Source organism: Fusarium oxysporum, chromosome II (assembly GCF_013085055.1).
Source record: "Fusarium oxysporum Fo47 chromosome II, complete sequence".
Taxonomy (NCBI): Eukaryota; Fungi; Ascomycota; class Sordariomycetes; order Hypocreales; family Nectriaceae; genus Fusarium; species Fusarium oxysporum.
In genome coordinates, this window is record NC_072841.1 from 4890581 (window position 1) to 4906478 (window position 15898).

Below are 15898 nucleotides of genomic sequence, written 5' to 3' on the forward strand. Positions count from 1 at the left end.
TTAGGTTCTGGAGGTACATTGTTAGTGTTGCACTGCGTTGGAGGAAAAAAACCACAGTCCGTCTTCACAGTGACCCACGATACAGACAGTCGACGTCAGAAGTGGGATTGACACGAAAACGGTTACTTGACAAGATATCCACTTTTGACGGATCGAGCAGTATCTAGATGATTCTAGGTTTAGTAATTGTTTCTATTGTCTGATACCTTATTTGCAGTATATATCTCGTGAAAGAATCCCAAGATAAGTAGGATAAATAGTCGTGGCGATATTAATCTGAATAACGAGAATACCCTGAAAATGAAGCATGTGGCATGAGACAGGGTCCTCTCTACAGAGGCACTTCCGGGCAGAGGTGAGGTGAGGTTGCAGTGGGACATGCATGCATAACACCCCCAGCCCCTGTGCGAACACCCTGTAGAGCGCCGGATAACCTCCGTAAGGCAGTGGAGGCGGCTTCACCAGTTACGGTCGGTGAAACGGTAGAGGGGCTGATCCACATGGTGAGGTTGGTCTGTTGATGTGGTTTTATTTGTTTGTCAGCTTATTGGAGGCCTATTGTACAGTTGTCATGTATGAGTGAGCATGTTACTGATCTGTGCCTTCAACTGACAATTCGTTGAGCTGGCTAGATATGGATACGGTTCGGCGAGGCTACGGTGTAATGATAACAGTGAAAGAAAGAGCCGGGAGAGACCGTATCCAATGGATCATCGCTGGGATAGGCACGGGCTAGAGTGTTGGATGGTTGTTTGACAAACAGACGGCGCCAAGCCAAAGAGTCAGAGTGCTGAGGTCACCGAAAAGGACACAGAGTCCACTGTACCGATGATGGCATGGTGCAGGCACAGGTACTGATACAACCGTAATGTACTGTACTGTACGGGCTGTGACTGTGAGTTAGGTCGGGCTGGGCTGGGGGCTGTACTTAGCATGGGTCTCCACTTGCCCGAGTTGAACTCAAACTTGACTCGGTGGGACCTGCCAGACCAGACCGGACCCATAACCCAGTCTTGACCAGGGCAGGAACGACACAGTACGTACCATGATGGCATCAATGGGTCCCCTTCCCGTCATCGTCACCCTCTGCCTCACCCTCACCCTCCAAGAAAAGACAAGGAGGGTGGCTTTGGTCTAAACATATAAACTCGTCTCTCCCCCCTCGATACGGTCACCGTTTTCATCCATTCCATCCATCACCACTTCACTCCTAAACACTCTTCTATTGCTTCCTATTTGAGGCATTCGCCTTCATACATTGAGACATTCTTACATACTCCCACTTACACATAACCCCACACAACCGCAATCATGGGCAAGACTGCTGTTCACTTTGGCGCTGGCAACATCGGTATGTCTCGTCTCACCCAACGCTCTAACCTCTCATGCTAACTATCCAGGCCGTGGCTTTGTTGCCTGCTTCCTCCACAACTCTGGCTACGATGTCGTCTTCGCTGATGTCAACGACTCAATCGTCAACCAACTCAACAACACTCCCTCATACCGCGTCATCGAAGTCGGCTCTGAAGCTACCGTCGAGAACACCATCACAAATTACAAGGCCATAAACTCGAGAACACACGAGGAGGACCTGATTGAGACCATCCGCACAGCTGAGATCGTCACCTGCTCAGTCGGTCCCAACATCCTCAAGTTCATCGCCCCTGTCATCGCCAAGGGTATCGACCGCCGATCAACAGAAGAGTCTCCCCTGCATGTCATTGCCTGCGAGAACGCCATCGGTGCAACTGATACCCTTGCCGAGCACATCAAGAACAACACTGATGCCTCTCGCCTCGAGGACCATCACCTCCGAGCCCGATATGCCAACTCCGCTATTGACAGAATCGTTCCTGCTCAGGACCCCGATGCTGGTCTTGACGTGACACTCGAGAAGTTCTTTGAGTGGGTCGTTGACCGCACTCCCTTTGAGGATGTTGGCATCCCCGACATCAAGGGTATCAACTGGGTTGACAACCTTGAGCCCTTCATTGAGCGCAAGCTCTTCACTGTCAACACTGGCCACGCCACCGCTGCCTACCACGGTTACAACCGAAGAAAGCGCACTGTCTACGATGCTCTCCAGGACAAGGACATTATGGCCGAGGTTCGCGGTGCACTTATGGAGACCAAGAACCTGATCGTCTCCAAGCACGCTATTGACGAGGAGGCCCAGGCCGCTTACGTCGAGAAGATCATCAAGCGAATTGGCAACCCCCATCTTGAGGATGCCGTCGAGCGTGTCGGCCGTGCTCCTCTCCGAAAGCTGTCTCGCAAGGAGCGATTCATCGGCCCTGCTGCTGAGCTCGCTGAGAACGATCAGCCCATCAAGTACCTCCTCGACGCTATCGAGATGGCCTTCCGCTTCCAGGATGTCCCCGATGACGAGGAGTCCAAGCAGCTAGCCGAGATCATGTCCGAGAACGGACCTGAGGACGTTGTCAAGCAGGTCTGCGGTATTCAGGACAACGAGAAGATCTTCCCACAATTGGTCAACGTTGTTCAGCGCGTCCAGGCCGACAGTGCTGAGGAATAAGCGGTTTTCATTCGGCGCGATTTTACTAGAAGAGATGGAGCCACGGGTACAAAGTGGCATGGCATGGCGTTTACGAGATATGACATACAATTTGCTTTAATGGCAGCATGGCGCAGGAAGGACTGGGATTCAATTCGAGCCTAAGGCATGATTATAGATTGATGGCGCTGAATAAATCGGTTGCTCAACTACATTTGATGTGAATAATGCATTGTGATTGCTGCGATTGGTGTGAGTAATCTGACTGAGTTGTTGGTATTGTGACTGGTTAGTGACTGGGAATAGTGGCAAGATGAGCCATTTGTCCATCGGGCCTTACGACATTAATACCGGCCCAACATGGCGATGTCGACGTGGACATGCCGAATCAATTAATCTCGTCAATTGTCAATTGTCGCATGTCCTACCCTGCATCTGCACTGATATCGACGGAGATCGGATGTTGCGTTCCCTGTAGTAGCCGGGATCATATCTCGATATATCGCCAACGGAGACCCGATCCCGTCGCCAACAAATGCCCCGAACCAAATTTCTCATTCGCTGTAACATTGTCAGAAATAGTCTGAGGAACAAGTTCCCATTCGTCATGAATAGTCTGAGGCATACGTCGATATCATGAGATGAGATTCGGCCCAGTTTCCTAGACAACTCCACTAAGAGCCGCTAGCGCGACCCTTTTTAACCTTTAACCGTCCGATCGGGAGGTCCGTAATCTTGCATCAGGCCACGATTTGCATACCCACACCAACCAACACCGATCCTTGATCGCCCCACGGCATACACAAAAGAGGATATTGAAGAGAGAAGAGGTTGTTATACGAACGGCGAATATGCTCAAAGCGCTGTGGCTAGCTGGCCTGGCCACCGCCTCAATCACCATCCAAGTCCACCGCGTCGACCCATTGCCCTTCAGCGCGTCAGGTATCGCTACATCAGCCTCTGATCTGTTCTCGCGGAGCTGTCCAGAAGAAGCGGAAAACACAGCCTCACTACTCGCATCATCATTTGATGACCTCGAGGGAAGAAATGTATTCCCCTCGTCGGATGGGTTTGTGAGGGGCGCTGTTGAGGCGTGGGCCAAACACGAGCATCTCATCTTGCGACCTGATGAGATCTGGTTTGAAGTTTTGGCACAGATGAATGTGTACATGAGTACCCACTCTGAGGCTCTCCGGCATTTATTCGTTGATCACTCTGGGCGCGAAAAGATTACCGTAGAAGGGTTTTCGTGGGACGGTATCATCGGTGCGTTTAGAGGGGAGATCCAGAGCAGGGTTAAGACGGAGTGGTTGTTGGAATGGATAACACCCGGTTTTAGCACTTCGACTGCTCAAGATGACGTTACGGCTACGGTGTTGATGATGGGACTGATGCAGCATTTCTTTGAGTTTGAGGGCATGGTGGTATGTGGAATACCGAGTGTGACGCTTCTTGGGGAGAGGGAGGATTGGGTTAAGCTGGGGGAGAAGGTTGAGATGCTGAAGGAGTTTGGGGACGAGGCGGCTGGGTTTGCGGGGAGGTTGAGGCCGATTATGAAGAGGTTTGTTAGTTCCTGGGACGTTGATACTGAAGGGGGTGAGGGTGATGGGGAGAGGAGGTTGTTCTGGGAGCAGATTGTTAGGGCTAAGAAGAAGTGGTCTTGTGGTGAGGGGGCGAGTGAGTGGGATGTCTCAGGGTGGATTACGGGCTTCATGCATTGGGATCGTGATGGAAAGGTTAGAGGAGTCTATGAGGATTGGTATGATAATTGGGACGACGAGGATGAAGAGGAAGCTGGAGAGAAGGTTGAAGAGGTCAAGAAAGACGAAGTCAAGGTTGAAGAAGAAAAGAAAGAGGAGGTACAAATCGGGATCTTCCCCAACGACTGGTCCGTCACAATCGACGGACAGAGCTACGTCCCCTGCACCCTCTCCGACATCAGCATCGGCTACGCCAAAGCGCCTCTGACCATGAAGAACTACCCGTCACCAGGCGCCGACACACAAGCCTATCTTGTAGCAGGAAACGTCGGCGTCGAGAAGAAGAATACCCCAGGCGGAGTCATGGCGCAGCCTGTGAGCGGATGGTTTGTTTATGCGGGTGTTGATGCTAATTACAGCGCTGGGCCGTGGCTTGGCAGTGGTGAGGAGTTGGGAGGGATTGCGGGGGGGATTGTGAGCTGTAAGGCTGCTTTGGAAGCGAGCGGTAAAGACGGGGAGGTGAAGGAGGAGGAGAAGAAGAAGAAAGAGGGAGAGGAGGAAGTAAAGGATCTATAAATGTAATATCTAATGAAAGAAGAGAAGAATAAGATGGACTAATACAGGAGTTACACGGGAAATACAGGCATGGGCGCTTTCCATCCTCGACAGCAGAAGCTGGGCATGTTGTGCATTTTCTTTCCGAGGTAGCCCCAAGGAGGATCATATCCATTCACTTTTTCTTTCCAGGTGTCTTCGTTGAACTGGTAGGAATTGCCTGATACGCGTTAGATGTGCCCGGTAGAGAAGATTGGAAGAGGAGAGAATGAGGAGGGGAGAGAGGGGTTTTGGAGAGAGACGTACCATCTCTACGGGCGCAGAGACGAGGAAGACAGCAGTTGTTTGGCTTGGGGATTATGCCGATGTCATTAGCGGGTTGACATTGATGTTGGGTTGAGGGTTGAGGTTGAGATCGAGGTAGAGGTGAGAGATGGGCTGGGTTTGAACTGACGAGGAGTAGGGAAGACATAATAGTGATAACAGCCACTACTTGCCTTCTCAGGAACAGGTTTGTGAACAACCGGCTCAGGAGGAGGAGTAGCAGCCGTGAGTGCGACAAGTGTCAGTGTTGCGAGTGTGAGTTTCATGTTTCTTGCTTTGAGCTGAAACATTATTGGAGGAAGGGAGAAAAGGAAGTTCATATAGTTGAGACATCATGGTTTTGATAGTTTGGGTTCGATGACAGTGAAGTATTGGGGAGTGGATACACGGTTGTTGGAGGTTTTGGATGTTTCTTTGTTGGCTCGAGTCAAAAGCAGGTTTGAGATAAGGCGAGAATGGAAATGGGGTGCTTTGTTTATGCTATTTGGAAACGAGAATGCTTGAGTTAGAAATGAAAGGACAAATGGTCTTGATGGGCAGTGGTTCTTTTGATGTGAGTGAGTGTTACTGGGGGTTACTTTATCACCATGGAGGACTATCGGCGACATGTTGTTTTAATTGACACTGGTACAATTCACGGGGATATCAAGTATTGGGTAATTACTGTTGGTTCTGGGTTCAAAGGGATTGTGAAAACACTCAAGCGATTGCAGCTCTGCCCAGGTGCGATTGGATCAATTGCTTGGTAGGAGACTGAGCTTGTCCATAGCTTTACTCGGTGCGACGGCATTATCGCAAGGACGGGATGGACAAGAGAAAATTTAGGTAGATAGAAAGGCCATGCGCAATGAGTGTCGGAGCTGTCTGGATAGGCGTTGGATCAGAGAACTGTGTCTTGGATTGACATTGAAGAGGGAGGAGGTGCCAGTCGTGAGATGGCACAAGTGTGGGTTCATAAGAGTGACTAGTGTATTGAAGAAGACCCTGGGCTATGGGCTCAAGATAAAAGAGAGCGAGGATCCAGGAGCTGCGAAGAAGGGAAGAGAGCCCAGTGCAGTTGAGCATTGCTCTTGCAGATGATCCGGCTCGTCTTCAGCATGCGATGCCTTTCATGCTGGAAGTAGTTGGTAAACAGGATAACCGATGCTCGCATCGCGTGTCTCACGTGGTGTATTTTCACATGCTTTCTTGTCTATGAAGAACTTTGATTGGATCATCGTAACAGGAAAACAGTAGACAGGGTCCTTATACTGCATAGAGAGGGGATTCTTAGATGTCATGATAACTAACTCTTCAGCCAAAAGCTTCATGTTAGGTATAAGCGAGGGCAAAGAGTATAAGGTATGTCTTTTACCTCTGTGGTCTTAACACAGATACTGGAAGTAGGAGTCCTCAGGGAGCAAGAAAACTTCTGACGTGGAATCAGGGTGCCAAAATATACCTATTAAACTTACCTCATCTTTTCATCACTTAGAAAAGAGGTCCTAAGTTTTCTTGCCTCCTCTTGGGAGTGCATCGTTACTTGTGCTTTTAATGGACCGGTTGTCCCTTTCGCGATCTTATCTGAGTGGAAGGTCGTACTTGACTCTCTTCTCTCATCATCATCATCATCATCAATCTCTCGTCAAATCAAGAACGTCAGCATCATCACAACAGTCTGAAATCCTCACATCAATCTCTCTTCTACAATGACAAGACGTGGAGCCCCCGGTCCAAGACAATGGACTGTCACTGCAACGCTTGTCGAGTGGGATCGCCTTGAAATAACGACCAGACCGGCATCTAGAAACGACTTTCCCCTTACAAACTGGCGCCTCTTACATGACAGATTCCATCTGCGAATTAGGTTTTCGTTTCGTATCACCATGGACAACTCAATGAGGGAGATGCGAGATTTTGCGCAGTTTGCCTTTCCTGGCCGGCCGATTGTGGTTGTAGAGGACTCGACACCTTCTGCTCAGTGGTATGGGTTGCTGGCCCAGCGGTGCCGGTCGCTTGAGCCGTCCCAGTAAGTTGTTTGAGTTGTGGGAGATTAGGATTGGTGCTGATGAGATGTAGGTTCGGGGAAGACTGGATCTGATGGGACCGAGAAACTTGGACGCACTGAACTAAGCGATGGAGACGGCTTACAAAAACACTCTTTCAAGTTAAGGGTAGAAAATACACAACAGCGACTTCTATTATGCACTCTGAACATTTGCTAATTGATTTTGAGAGTTGTTCCTCATCCTGTAGTCGCCGTCAAGTTTCTTTTGTCCCCTCAACCTTATACACACGGTGAGTATCACCAACAACTGCGGCCGGACTCGGTCGAGAAAACGCGCAAGTGTTGAAGCTCATTTGAAAAGATGTTATTGGGTATTTGGTGATTTATCTGCTTGGATCCTTGACTGAGTGTGAGTGTCACTGAGATGCAGGCCACGTCTGGCTTGAGAGGTCACGATGGTGAGGAAATAAGCATTAATACCAGCAAACTATCTTTCACATATTTCAATAGCCATTTCTCGGTGTGGAGCTCTTAAATAGAATGCAACCGCCTCAAAAAGGTTCCGCCTCAATATTCATCCTTCCAGCCAACGTCACCATCCACTCGCTTGATCAGCACTCATGTCGCAGAGACCGCTGAGCTCTCACGAAGCGGTGATTAACTCTTAGCGATAGTGATGAACGATATGGGAACGCCCGAAAAGGCTTGTGAAGATAGAATGGAGGCAACAACAGCCTTGTCGCGGGGCTATCTTCGTTGGGAACAAATGCGCCTACGTGTCAAGATGGGCTGGATGCATCTGTGTTTGTTAGCCTTCGCTGACCGAACGGCATTCTTGCAAGTACGAAAAGATTAGACTTACCCATTTGATCACTGCACCGTGCTCCAAAGCCTCTCTCATCCTCAGGGTATGCTATGGTCTCCAGTGTCTTGTTACAAAGGTTGGCTGGCGATAGGCAGATTCGCGAGGTCCACTTTCGCAAGTATTCTCGTCCTCCATAAAGTTCCGAACTCCCTCGAAAATGTTTTCACTCATGTCCAGAGAGTGTCGTGTTCAACACCCATAGGTCTGGTGCTGTACCAATTGCCCTAGGGCCTGTGATGGCGAGGTTGCATTAACAGACCCTCTGTAAACCGTCAGCATTGCTCTATAAAGGTTGCCATGAAATTACTAACCTTTTCTTGAGGAACAGCCGTACTGATCCCCTACATAAGCACAAAATCCTTTGCGCGCTCATCCGCGAACTCGATGGTGACCTCAGAGTTGACGCGCGCCTTGGTAGTCACCCAGAGCAACCATTCCGCTCCGTCCTCACCCGAAATCTCACGAAGACCAGGCAGAAGTGGACGAGGCGAAAGCGATACTAGAGTCCAGCCCGATGGAAGTGGATTTACCGAGTTGGCGAAAGCGACGATACTCACAGGCTCATTCAGTGACACAGTGAGAATGTCTTTGATGTTGATGAACGTGTGGGGAATGTTCGATACGTACATCCATATCTCGGGAGACTCCTCAGAGGAGTTTCCGCGGAGCCAATCGTAAAGATCAAACAAACACCCCAGCATCACCCTCAAACACACAAAACTTCAATCCCAACAGCCCTCCCAAAAGCAACCAAACCCCCCTCACTAATCGGTTCACCAAAGGCCAACTCCCCCTCCCCACGCCCAATCCTCTCTTCCACATTAACACCGGATTTAGCCATGATGATCGACCACGCACCCTCACCCCCCGACGGCCCCTTTTGAAAGCACGACAGCGTCATGCCCGGAGACATCGAAGGCGGATGCTCCGAGTTCTCTCCATCTTGCCTAACTGCCAGTCTCGCAAGCCATATGTTTCGCGGGCCGGGAACGCGCCAGCAGATGTTAACCTGGGGACCTGATGTGTCGCAGTTGACGACGTAGAAGCCGTTTGACGCGATGATGCAGGCTCGGGCGACTTGGGTTAGGCTGAGCCGTCGCAGATTTGCGGCGGGATATCGCTTCGATGCTGAGTTTGGTTGTCTTTCTGTTGAGATTCTTGGGATTGTCGTTGCTGGTACTGCCGTTCTTACGCCATCGATTCAGCGCCGTTTCTGGGAGACTGTTGACACAAACTAAACTGACAGTCGTCAAAGACAACTAAACTAGTTCGTGGCAACTCGTCTACGATATTGACTGCAGTTGCTTCAGTACGCTGCTCATCATTTCCTCCGGGTGTCTCATCCTCAGAATGTCGCGGACGGCCTCTCATTGTCGGCGTGTCCGGTTGATCAGCGTCATGCTGATGCTGATGCTCATGAAGATGGTGATGTCTTGCCATCTCGTAGCAACTTTCAGGTAACTTAAGTTGAGTTATTGCAGTGATCTGAGTGTTGTAGCATGAGCAGAAAAGAATGACGGAGGAGATTCCTTGTTAGTGGAACGTGAGCTGACTTGATCAGCTGCCATTTGCACTGACACGGAGGGTGAGGCTGTCAACTCGCACTTGTGAATCATTACACAGGACGCACAGTGTCACACAGCGATTTGATGATTAAGACTATTTCTCGTGCATTCTGTTACATTTCCATGCTTTCGTTGCAATCCACATCCCCCAAACCACTCTCAACCTCGCAAGACCTCAAATCCCACCAGTCTACCAAACGCAGAAACAAACTCAAGACTCCCTGGATCCCCAATGACGATCTGACCATCCCCACGCTCGAAATCGTCGTAAGCGCGATCGCTACTACTGCACTCGATCAGAGACAATGCCTTCTCTTCGTCAAGGGGTGCTTCCAAATAGCTAAAGAACGACATGTCTGGAGAAGCTTGGGCTCTCATCAAAGTCCTGAGTTTTTGCCTAGACCCCAACGCGCATCCGAGTCTCGCCAGCCACATGTTTCGCTGGCCAGGGATGCGCCAGCAGATATCGACCTGTGGACCCGATGGATCGCAGTTGACGACACGAAAGCCACGGTCCGTGGCGACGATGCGAGCCTTGTCGATGACCGTTATGTGGCTGCTTTGTCGAGGCTTATTCTTTTGCTCTGGACGGGCGCTCGTTCTGGCCTTCTTTCTTGGGGGACCCTCTTGGTGATCGTCGCTGTTGGGTTGAGCATTTGTCCAGCGAGCTTGCGCTTTGACAGATTGATCGTCAAGGTTGAAGACGCTGAAGTAGCCATCAAATACTGCGAGTCCCGTTCTCTTAATATCGATACGTTTGATGGACCTCCCCTGCTGGACTGGGCTAGGGGAGCGATTCTCGGGGTTGTGCTGGTATACGGTATCACCCCTCTCACTGTGCTCCCCATCCTCCTTAGCCGATGGCTCGTCATCATCGCGGCCGGCCGCCTCTGGATTCAGAGGCTAGCCATTTCCCTGGGAATTCGGAGGTAGGCCAGGCGGAAAAGGGTGGTTGTAGTAGTAGTAGTGATAATGATGGTGATGATGGTGGTGGACATGATGCTGTTCCATCTTGATGCATGAATTCGATGGAGTCGGTTTGAGTTATCGCAGCGATGTTCAGTGTTGCCGCGTCTCGATCGTGAGATGAACAGAGAAGAAATGAAAAGCGCGGGGCCGGCTTTTGTTGTTGACGTGAGCGATGGCATTATTGGCAGCCATTTGCACTGACGAGGCTGTCATCTCGCGGCTGTAAGGCACTGTCCGCAGGTGGCGGGCTTCTGAACAGCGGCGCCTCCATTGGAGACATTTTAAGACAACTTATTACTTAAGTGAGCGAGAATAGAATAAGACGGAGGTTCTGATGAAAGGTATGATGTCGAATTTGGTGTTCTTTGGTTGAAAGCACTAAGCTCACGGTCGCGTTCTCAGTGGGCATCAACACCATGGGCAACGCTCACACCTACAACCACCATCGCGATCAGTAATGCGGTAAAAATGAGATCAAAACAAAATTACTTTGCACTTGTGAAATTGGTAATTCGCGATACTCAGTTTCATGAAGTTGACGTTGATCGTCATGAGTGGCAATTTTCCCCAGCTTCAATCCCCTCAAAAACGTGCATCAAAACTCCTCCCCCAGACCCCAAGCCTCCGCATCCCATCATCTCGTCAACTTAACCTTGTGCCAGAAAAACACTGGCCCAGGAGCTGGAGAAGTCCCTGCTTCTCGGTCTAAAACTCGGCGAAAAATCCCACAGTCAACTCCATTGTGGGTGAGATAAAGGGTCCACGAGGTTGACAGTGACACTTTTAATACTGGGTCGCGTGTCACAGGTTTAGCACGTCAGTCAATTAAAGGCCATCACGACGAACAGCTTACGGACAGGGCATGTTGAAGAGGTGATGGCGCAAGAAAAGACGATGTACACTTGACGTTAGTCTCATTGCAATAACTCATGATTGTCATTGAGTCTGGATTTACACAAGATCCGCTCTGACGAGAGCCTCAGTACCAAAACAAGGATATCCCGTATCACCAAAACTCGTCATCTTGGCACTCACCGTAAACCCTCACTATGCCCGCCTAAACGCTCGGCTAACTCCCGTTCTTGCGCCGTTATCCGCCTGCCAAGGCATCTTTTCTCCGTCGGAAGGATCGCCAAGACCACGGATGCAAGACCGGTTCCGAGTCTCCAATTGGCACGCCTGCTACCAACTACCCTACCTAACCCAAGGCAGTGAATAAGGATGTTGGATTGTTGGTTGAGATTGAGATTAGTTGCGGCTTAAAAGCTGACGAATCTCACAATGAAACAAAACCGCAATTACCAAAAGAAGCAATCCGAGAGTCATTGAAAGGAATCGAAAGTTTAATTGCGCAAAAGGATCGGCGTATACGACGGTCTTGAGTAAGGGAGGGTGGATGATCAATACAATGCAAGCAAGATAGGAGATAATCCGATGTCGGGTCAATGGATAAGAAATGCCGTCCTTGAATCAGTAACTTGAATCAATTGGTAGTAATCCTGAAGTTGTGCAGCCAAGACAGTGGTTGTTCTGCTGGTGATGCCAATGTTCTAGCATCGCCAAGTTTACAAGTTCAGGTCCCCAACTGATGATCTCCCGCGGCCAAGAAACGTGCTTTTAACGACGTGCATTTCTTGTCCCTTCTTTCTATCCAATTTTATGGAATTTTGAACGAGATCAACGGTTTGACACTGCAGCTCAATTGGACCCTTTGATCATCTTCCCCAGACCCAATTGTACATACCGTTGAATGTCATTCTGCGCGAGGTCCACCACAAACAACAGACCTGCACCTGTAACCCGAAATAGGTAGCGAACCTCGCATTTCGACGATTGTTTTCGCTTGCAAGAGAAAACTCTGAACTTTATTCCTGTACACTGTGCTCTCCACGTCAATTAAACAATCGTCCTCTTTCCAAGGCAGAGCAATTCCTCGCAACTACGAATTTGTCACCAACAACCACTCCGAACCACAAATTCTGTGTCTTCTCCACGTAAACTGGAACCTCAATCACGCATTGAGCTCTTTGTCCGCTCCTCATAGGGACATGATCTTCAGAGATTCTGTGGTTCCCACCCCCGACCTTTGAGGCCCGATATTTTTGCAATCCCCAGGTTCCTGTTTTTTTTCGCCATTTTTTAGACGAGAGCTGTGGACTTTGGGGAAGACCCTTTGATCGTCCATAACCTCATCCACATAAACAAACCATCAACTGCAAACCTCAATACAATAAATGTAACCGCTATTATTATTAATCGTATAAACCTTCACGTGTAGAGCCTCGGCTTTATCATGCTTAATCACTAGCACCATCGTGGACATATCCCCTGAACCAATGACGTCTCTGCCGCTCTAAATGATCGCCACGACAAGGGTTCTTTGGACCAAATAGAACGTTTCATCCGCTACCATCCAGCACTAAGAAAAATATGCCGTTTTTTCAGGCGCCTTTGCCGCTTGCTGAGAATAAACTTGACGTCACGGTTTTGCCTGTTTTCAGTAACACCGAGGTTTGCCTGCCCTGCTTCTTGGCAGATCCGAAGGAATCGGAAGACGGCATCTACAGTGTGTGCCCTGTAAGGCAGCGCCTGAGACTCACAATGGTTAGAGTGGGTTTTAGTGGTGAGTTTCAGTGTGCGACTTGTGAACGACTCAGACGTGGAGATCTCCAATATTCCTTCGGTCCACCCACTGTTGCACGCGGAGACACTCCAGGTCTTCTTCAAGGGACCTTTTTCGTCCTTGACCAACTTTTTGTCTTCTTTCAAGGATGATCGTCACTTCCAACCCGTGGAGATAGTGGACCATACGTGGAGAAATAGTAATACACTCACTTCAGAATTTTCGCATCCCAGACTCCCTCTCCCACTTACACTCTAATCACTCTGCTCACTCTCAACATATAAACCCTCTCCTCTCCCCCAATGCCTCCCTCACCAACTCCCCCATCCTCCAGCTCTAGACGAGCTCCCCCCTCAAACATAGCAGGTCTATAGCCCCCCCTCCGTCACCATGCCTCCCTCCTTCGCAGGCCTGACGGGCAAGAAATTGTCCCTGGCCATCTCCACCGTCGCAACGACAGGTTTCCTCCTCTTCGGCTATGACCAAGGTGTGATGTCTGGTATTATCGACGCAGACCCTTTCCATGATTACTTCCCCGAGACAAAGGACAGCACCATGCAGGGTTTCGTTACGGCCATTTACGAGATTGGTTGCTTATTCGGCGCCATGTTCATCCTCTGGATCGGTGACTTGCTCGGTCGTCGAAGGGCGATGATCCTTGGTGGTTGGATCATGATCGTTGGTGTCATCATCCAGGTCACTGCTATGAAGGGCCACAAGGCTCTTGCGCAGCTCATCATCGGACGAACAATCACTGGTGTTGGAAACGGTATCAACACCTCTACCATCCCAACATACCAAGCTGAGTGTTCTACCACCACCAACAGAGGTCTCCTCATCTGTATCGAGGGTGGCATCATCGCCTTTGGTACACTCATCGCATACTGGATTGACTACGGCTGCTCTTACGGTCCCCAGGACCTCACATGGCGCTTCCCCATTGCCTTCCAGTGCGTCTTCGGTCTTATCCTCTGCGTCTCAATGGTCTGGCTGCCAGAATCTCCCCGCTGGCTTCTCACCCACGACCGACACGAGGAAGCCGAGCGTGTCATTGCCGCCATTCGCGGCTTCGAAGTCGACAGCGACGAGACCCGCGCTGAACGTGATCGTGTCGTCGACTCCATTCGTGCCTCTGGTTTCGCTGCTCAGAAGAGCACACCCGTCAAGGCTCTCTTCACTGGTGGAAAGACACAGCACTTCCGCCGTATGCTTCTCGGTTCAGGATCGCAGTTCATGCAGCAGGTTGGTGGCTGCAACGCTGTTATCTACTACTTCCCTATTCTGTGCACCGACATCTTTGGCGACAAGAACTTTGCTCTTCTCCTCGGCGGCGTCAACATGATCGTCTACTCCATCTTCGCAACTTCATCATGGTTCCTTATCGAGCGTGTTGGCCGTCGCAAGCTGCTCCTCATCGGTACTGCTGGTCAGATGCTTTCCATGTTCTTGACGATGGGTTTCCTCATCCCCGGTGGTTCTGATCCCGGTACCAATGCGCCTCAAATCTCAAAAGGTGCTATCGCTGGTCTCTTCACCTACATTGCTTCGTTCGGTGCTACCTGGCTGCCTCTTCCCTGGCTGTATCCCGCTGAGATCAACCCCCTCAAGACCCGTGGCAAGGCCAACGCTACATCCACCTGCACCAACTGGCTGTTCAACTTTGTCATCGTCATGATCGTTCCCATCATGATCTCCAACATCCACTGGGGAACCTATCTCTTCTTCGGCTGCGCCAACGCCACATTCTTCCCCATCCTTTACTGGTTCTACCCCGAGGTAAGCAACTCCACTACTCCATCCCCGCAATCACAACTAACAAATCACAGACTGCCAACCGATCTCTCGAGGAAATCGACATCATCTTCGCCAAGGGCTTCGTCGAGAAGATGTCCTATGTCCAAGCCGCCAAGGAGCTTCCCTTCCTTTCTCACGAGGAAGTCGAGCGCGAGGCTATTCGACTTGGTCTCGTCGACGAGTCTAGTCGCGGTGGAGTTTTGGAGAAGCCAAATGAGGAGAGCGGTACAGTCCGCGACGACTCTGGCTTCAACTCTGAGAAGTCTTAGATTTGCTCATGAGTATTGTTTCATATAGAAACGTTTGTGTTATAACACATTTTGGATACCCTTTCTTTAGAGTCACAAAGACTTAGAGCCATTTAGCATTGAGTTATAGATCAATAGACCACTATAACGAACAAACTCCGTCTCTCCATCTGTGACCCATTCATTACCTTGACGACTTACACCGTGATCTCCGCATCAATTCTCCAATTTACAACGTGTGGCGAAAACTCTTTCCCCGACATTTCCCCCCTTGGAGATTAGATTACTCTCACCTAAACCCCGTGGAGACCAATTTGACGATCCCTTCCTTTCAGCTTAGGCAGCCATGTAATTAAAATTGGAGAATCCCTTAACGCGTCCGGAAGAGTCCTCCGCGTTTACCCCGAGGAACCACTTGTTTTTGTGGAGTTGGGCTCAGTCAGTTATTTCCTTTGACTTTGGGGGAGGAATTGTAGTTGGTTGGTTGCTTGTTGGCGGATGTCCCGTTTTGGAAAGCCGAACACTGAATCATTGCACCGCATTTAGTGCATTGTGAGCATTTGTTCCGGAGGGATCATACCATGGACTTTTTGTTATCAAGACCCATAATTGGCGTATCTTGCATTTTGGCTTGCCCCGTGGGGATATGATTACGGGATCGTGGGATCGTTGTTGAAACGCGGAGATAAGCATACCACAGCGTTGGAAGTGAGGGTATGAGATTATGACATCAGTGAGTTTAGGGGACAAAGC

At 49.9% G+C, this 15898-nt stretch overlaps 5 protein-coding genes across 5 annotated transcripts; 3 read left to right on the forward strand and 2 right to left on the reverse strand.

Moving 5' to 3' along the window:
- The first annotated feature begins 965 nt into the window (after window positions 1-965).
- On the forward strand, window positions 966-2799 carry FOBCDRAFT_216334 (mannitol dehydrogenase C-terminal domain-containing protein). The gene is made up of 2 exons (XM_031174809.3): window positions 966-1351; window positions 1401-2799. The coding sequence occupies exons 1-2, from the start codon at window positions 1312-1314 to the stop codon at window positions 2534-2536; spliced, it is 1176 nt and encodes a 391-aa protein (XP_031051594.1). The 5' UTR covers window positions 966-1311; the 3' UTR covers window positions 2537-2799.
- Window positions 2800-3366: 567 nt separating this feature from the next.
- On the forward strand, window positions 3367-4791 carry FOBCDRAFT_289210 (uncharacterized protein; the record flags this gene model as incomplete). The annotated part of the gene is made up of 1 exon (XM_031174810.2): window positions 3367-4791. The coding sequence occupies one exon, from the start codon at window positions 3367-3369 to the stop codon at window positions 4789-4791; it is 1425 nt and encodes a 474-aa protein (XP_031051595.2).
- A 174-nt stretch (window positions 4792-4965) lies between these two features.
- FOBCDRAFT_216337 (uncharacterized protein) lies at window positions 4966-5571 on the reverse strand. Its single transcript, XM_059609438.1, has 2 exons — window positions 5077-5571; window positions 4966-4990 (listed from the first exon to the last, which is right to left on the reverse strand). The coding sequence occupies exon 1, from the start codon at window positions 5412-5414 to the stop codon at window positions 5142-5144; it is 273 nt and encodes a 90-aa protein (XP_059466829.1). The 5' UTR covers window positions 5415-5571; the 3' UTR covers window positions 4966-4990; window positions 5077-5141.
- A 2716-nt stretch (window positions 5572-8287) lies between these two features.
- FOBCDRAFT_197661 (uncharacterized protein) lies at window positions 8288-10760 on the reverse strand (the record flags this gene model as incomplete). The annotated part of the gene is made up of 5 exons (XM_059608880.1): window positions 8288-8532; window positions 8712-9103; window positions 9139-9431; window positions 9698-10399; window positions 10683-10760. 5 exons carry the CDS (start codon window positions 10758-10760, stop codon window positions 8288-8290), a joined length of 1710 nt encoding a protein of 569 aa, XP_059466830.1.
- Window positions 10761-13444: 2684 nt separating this feature from the next.
- Window positions 13445-15301, forward strand: FOBCDRAFT_177713 (general substrate transporter). Its single transcript, XM_031174815.3, has 2 exons — window positions 13445-14879; window positions 14930-15301. Exons 1-2 carry the CDS (start codon window positions 13494-13496, stop codon window positions 15164-15166), a joined length of 1623 nt encoding a protein of 540 aa, XP_031051600.1. The 5' UTR covers window positions 13445-13493; the 3' UTR covers window positions 15167-15301.
- The last annotated feature ends 597 nt before the right edge of the window (window positions 15302-15898 follow it).

Bases quoted from the DNA above. Each gene is read 5' to 3' on its own strand.
- FOBCDRAFT_216334 (XM_031174809.3), top strand. From the start codon at position 1,312: ATGGGCAAGACTGCTGTTCACTTTGGCGCTGGCAACATCG. The intron at 1,352-1,400 runs GTATGTCTCGTC...CTAACTATCCAG, and splicing joins CTTTGGCGCTGGCAACATCG to GCCGTGGCTTTGTTGCCTGC.
- FOBCDRAFT_216337 (XM_059609438.1), bottom strand. From the start codon at position 5,414: ATGAACTTCCTTTTCTCCCTTCCTCCAATAATGTTTCAGCTCAAAGCA.
- FOBCDRAFT_177713 (XM_031174815.3), top strand. From the start codon at position 13,494: ATGCCTCCCTCCTTCGCAGGCCTGACGGGCAAGAAATTGTCCCTGGCC. The intron at 14,880-14,929 runs GTAAGCAACTCC...AACAAATCACAG, and splicing joins TTTACTGGTTCTACCCCGAG to ACTGCCAACCGATCTCTCGA.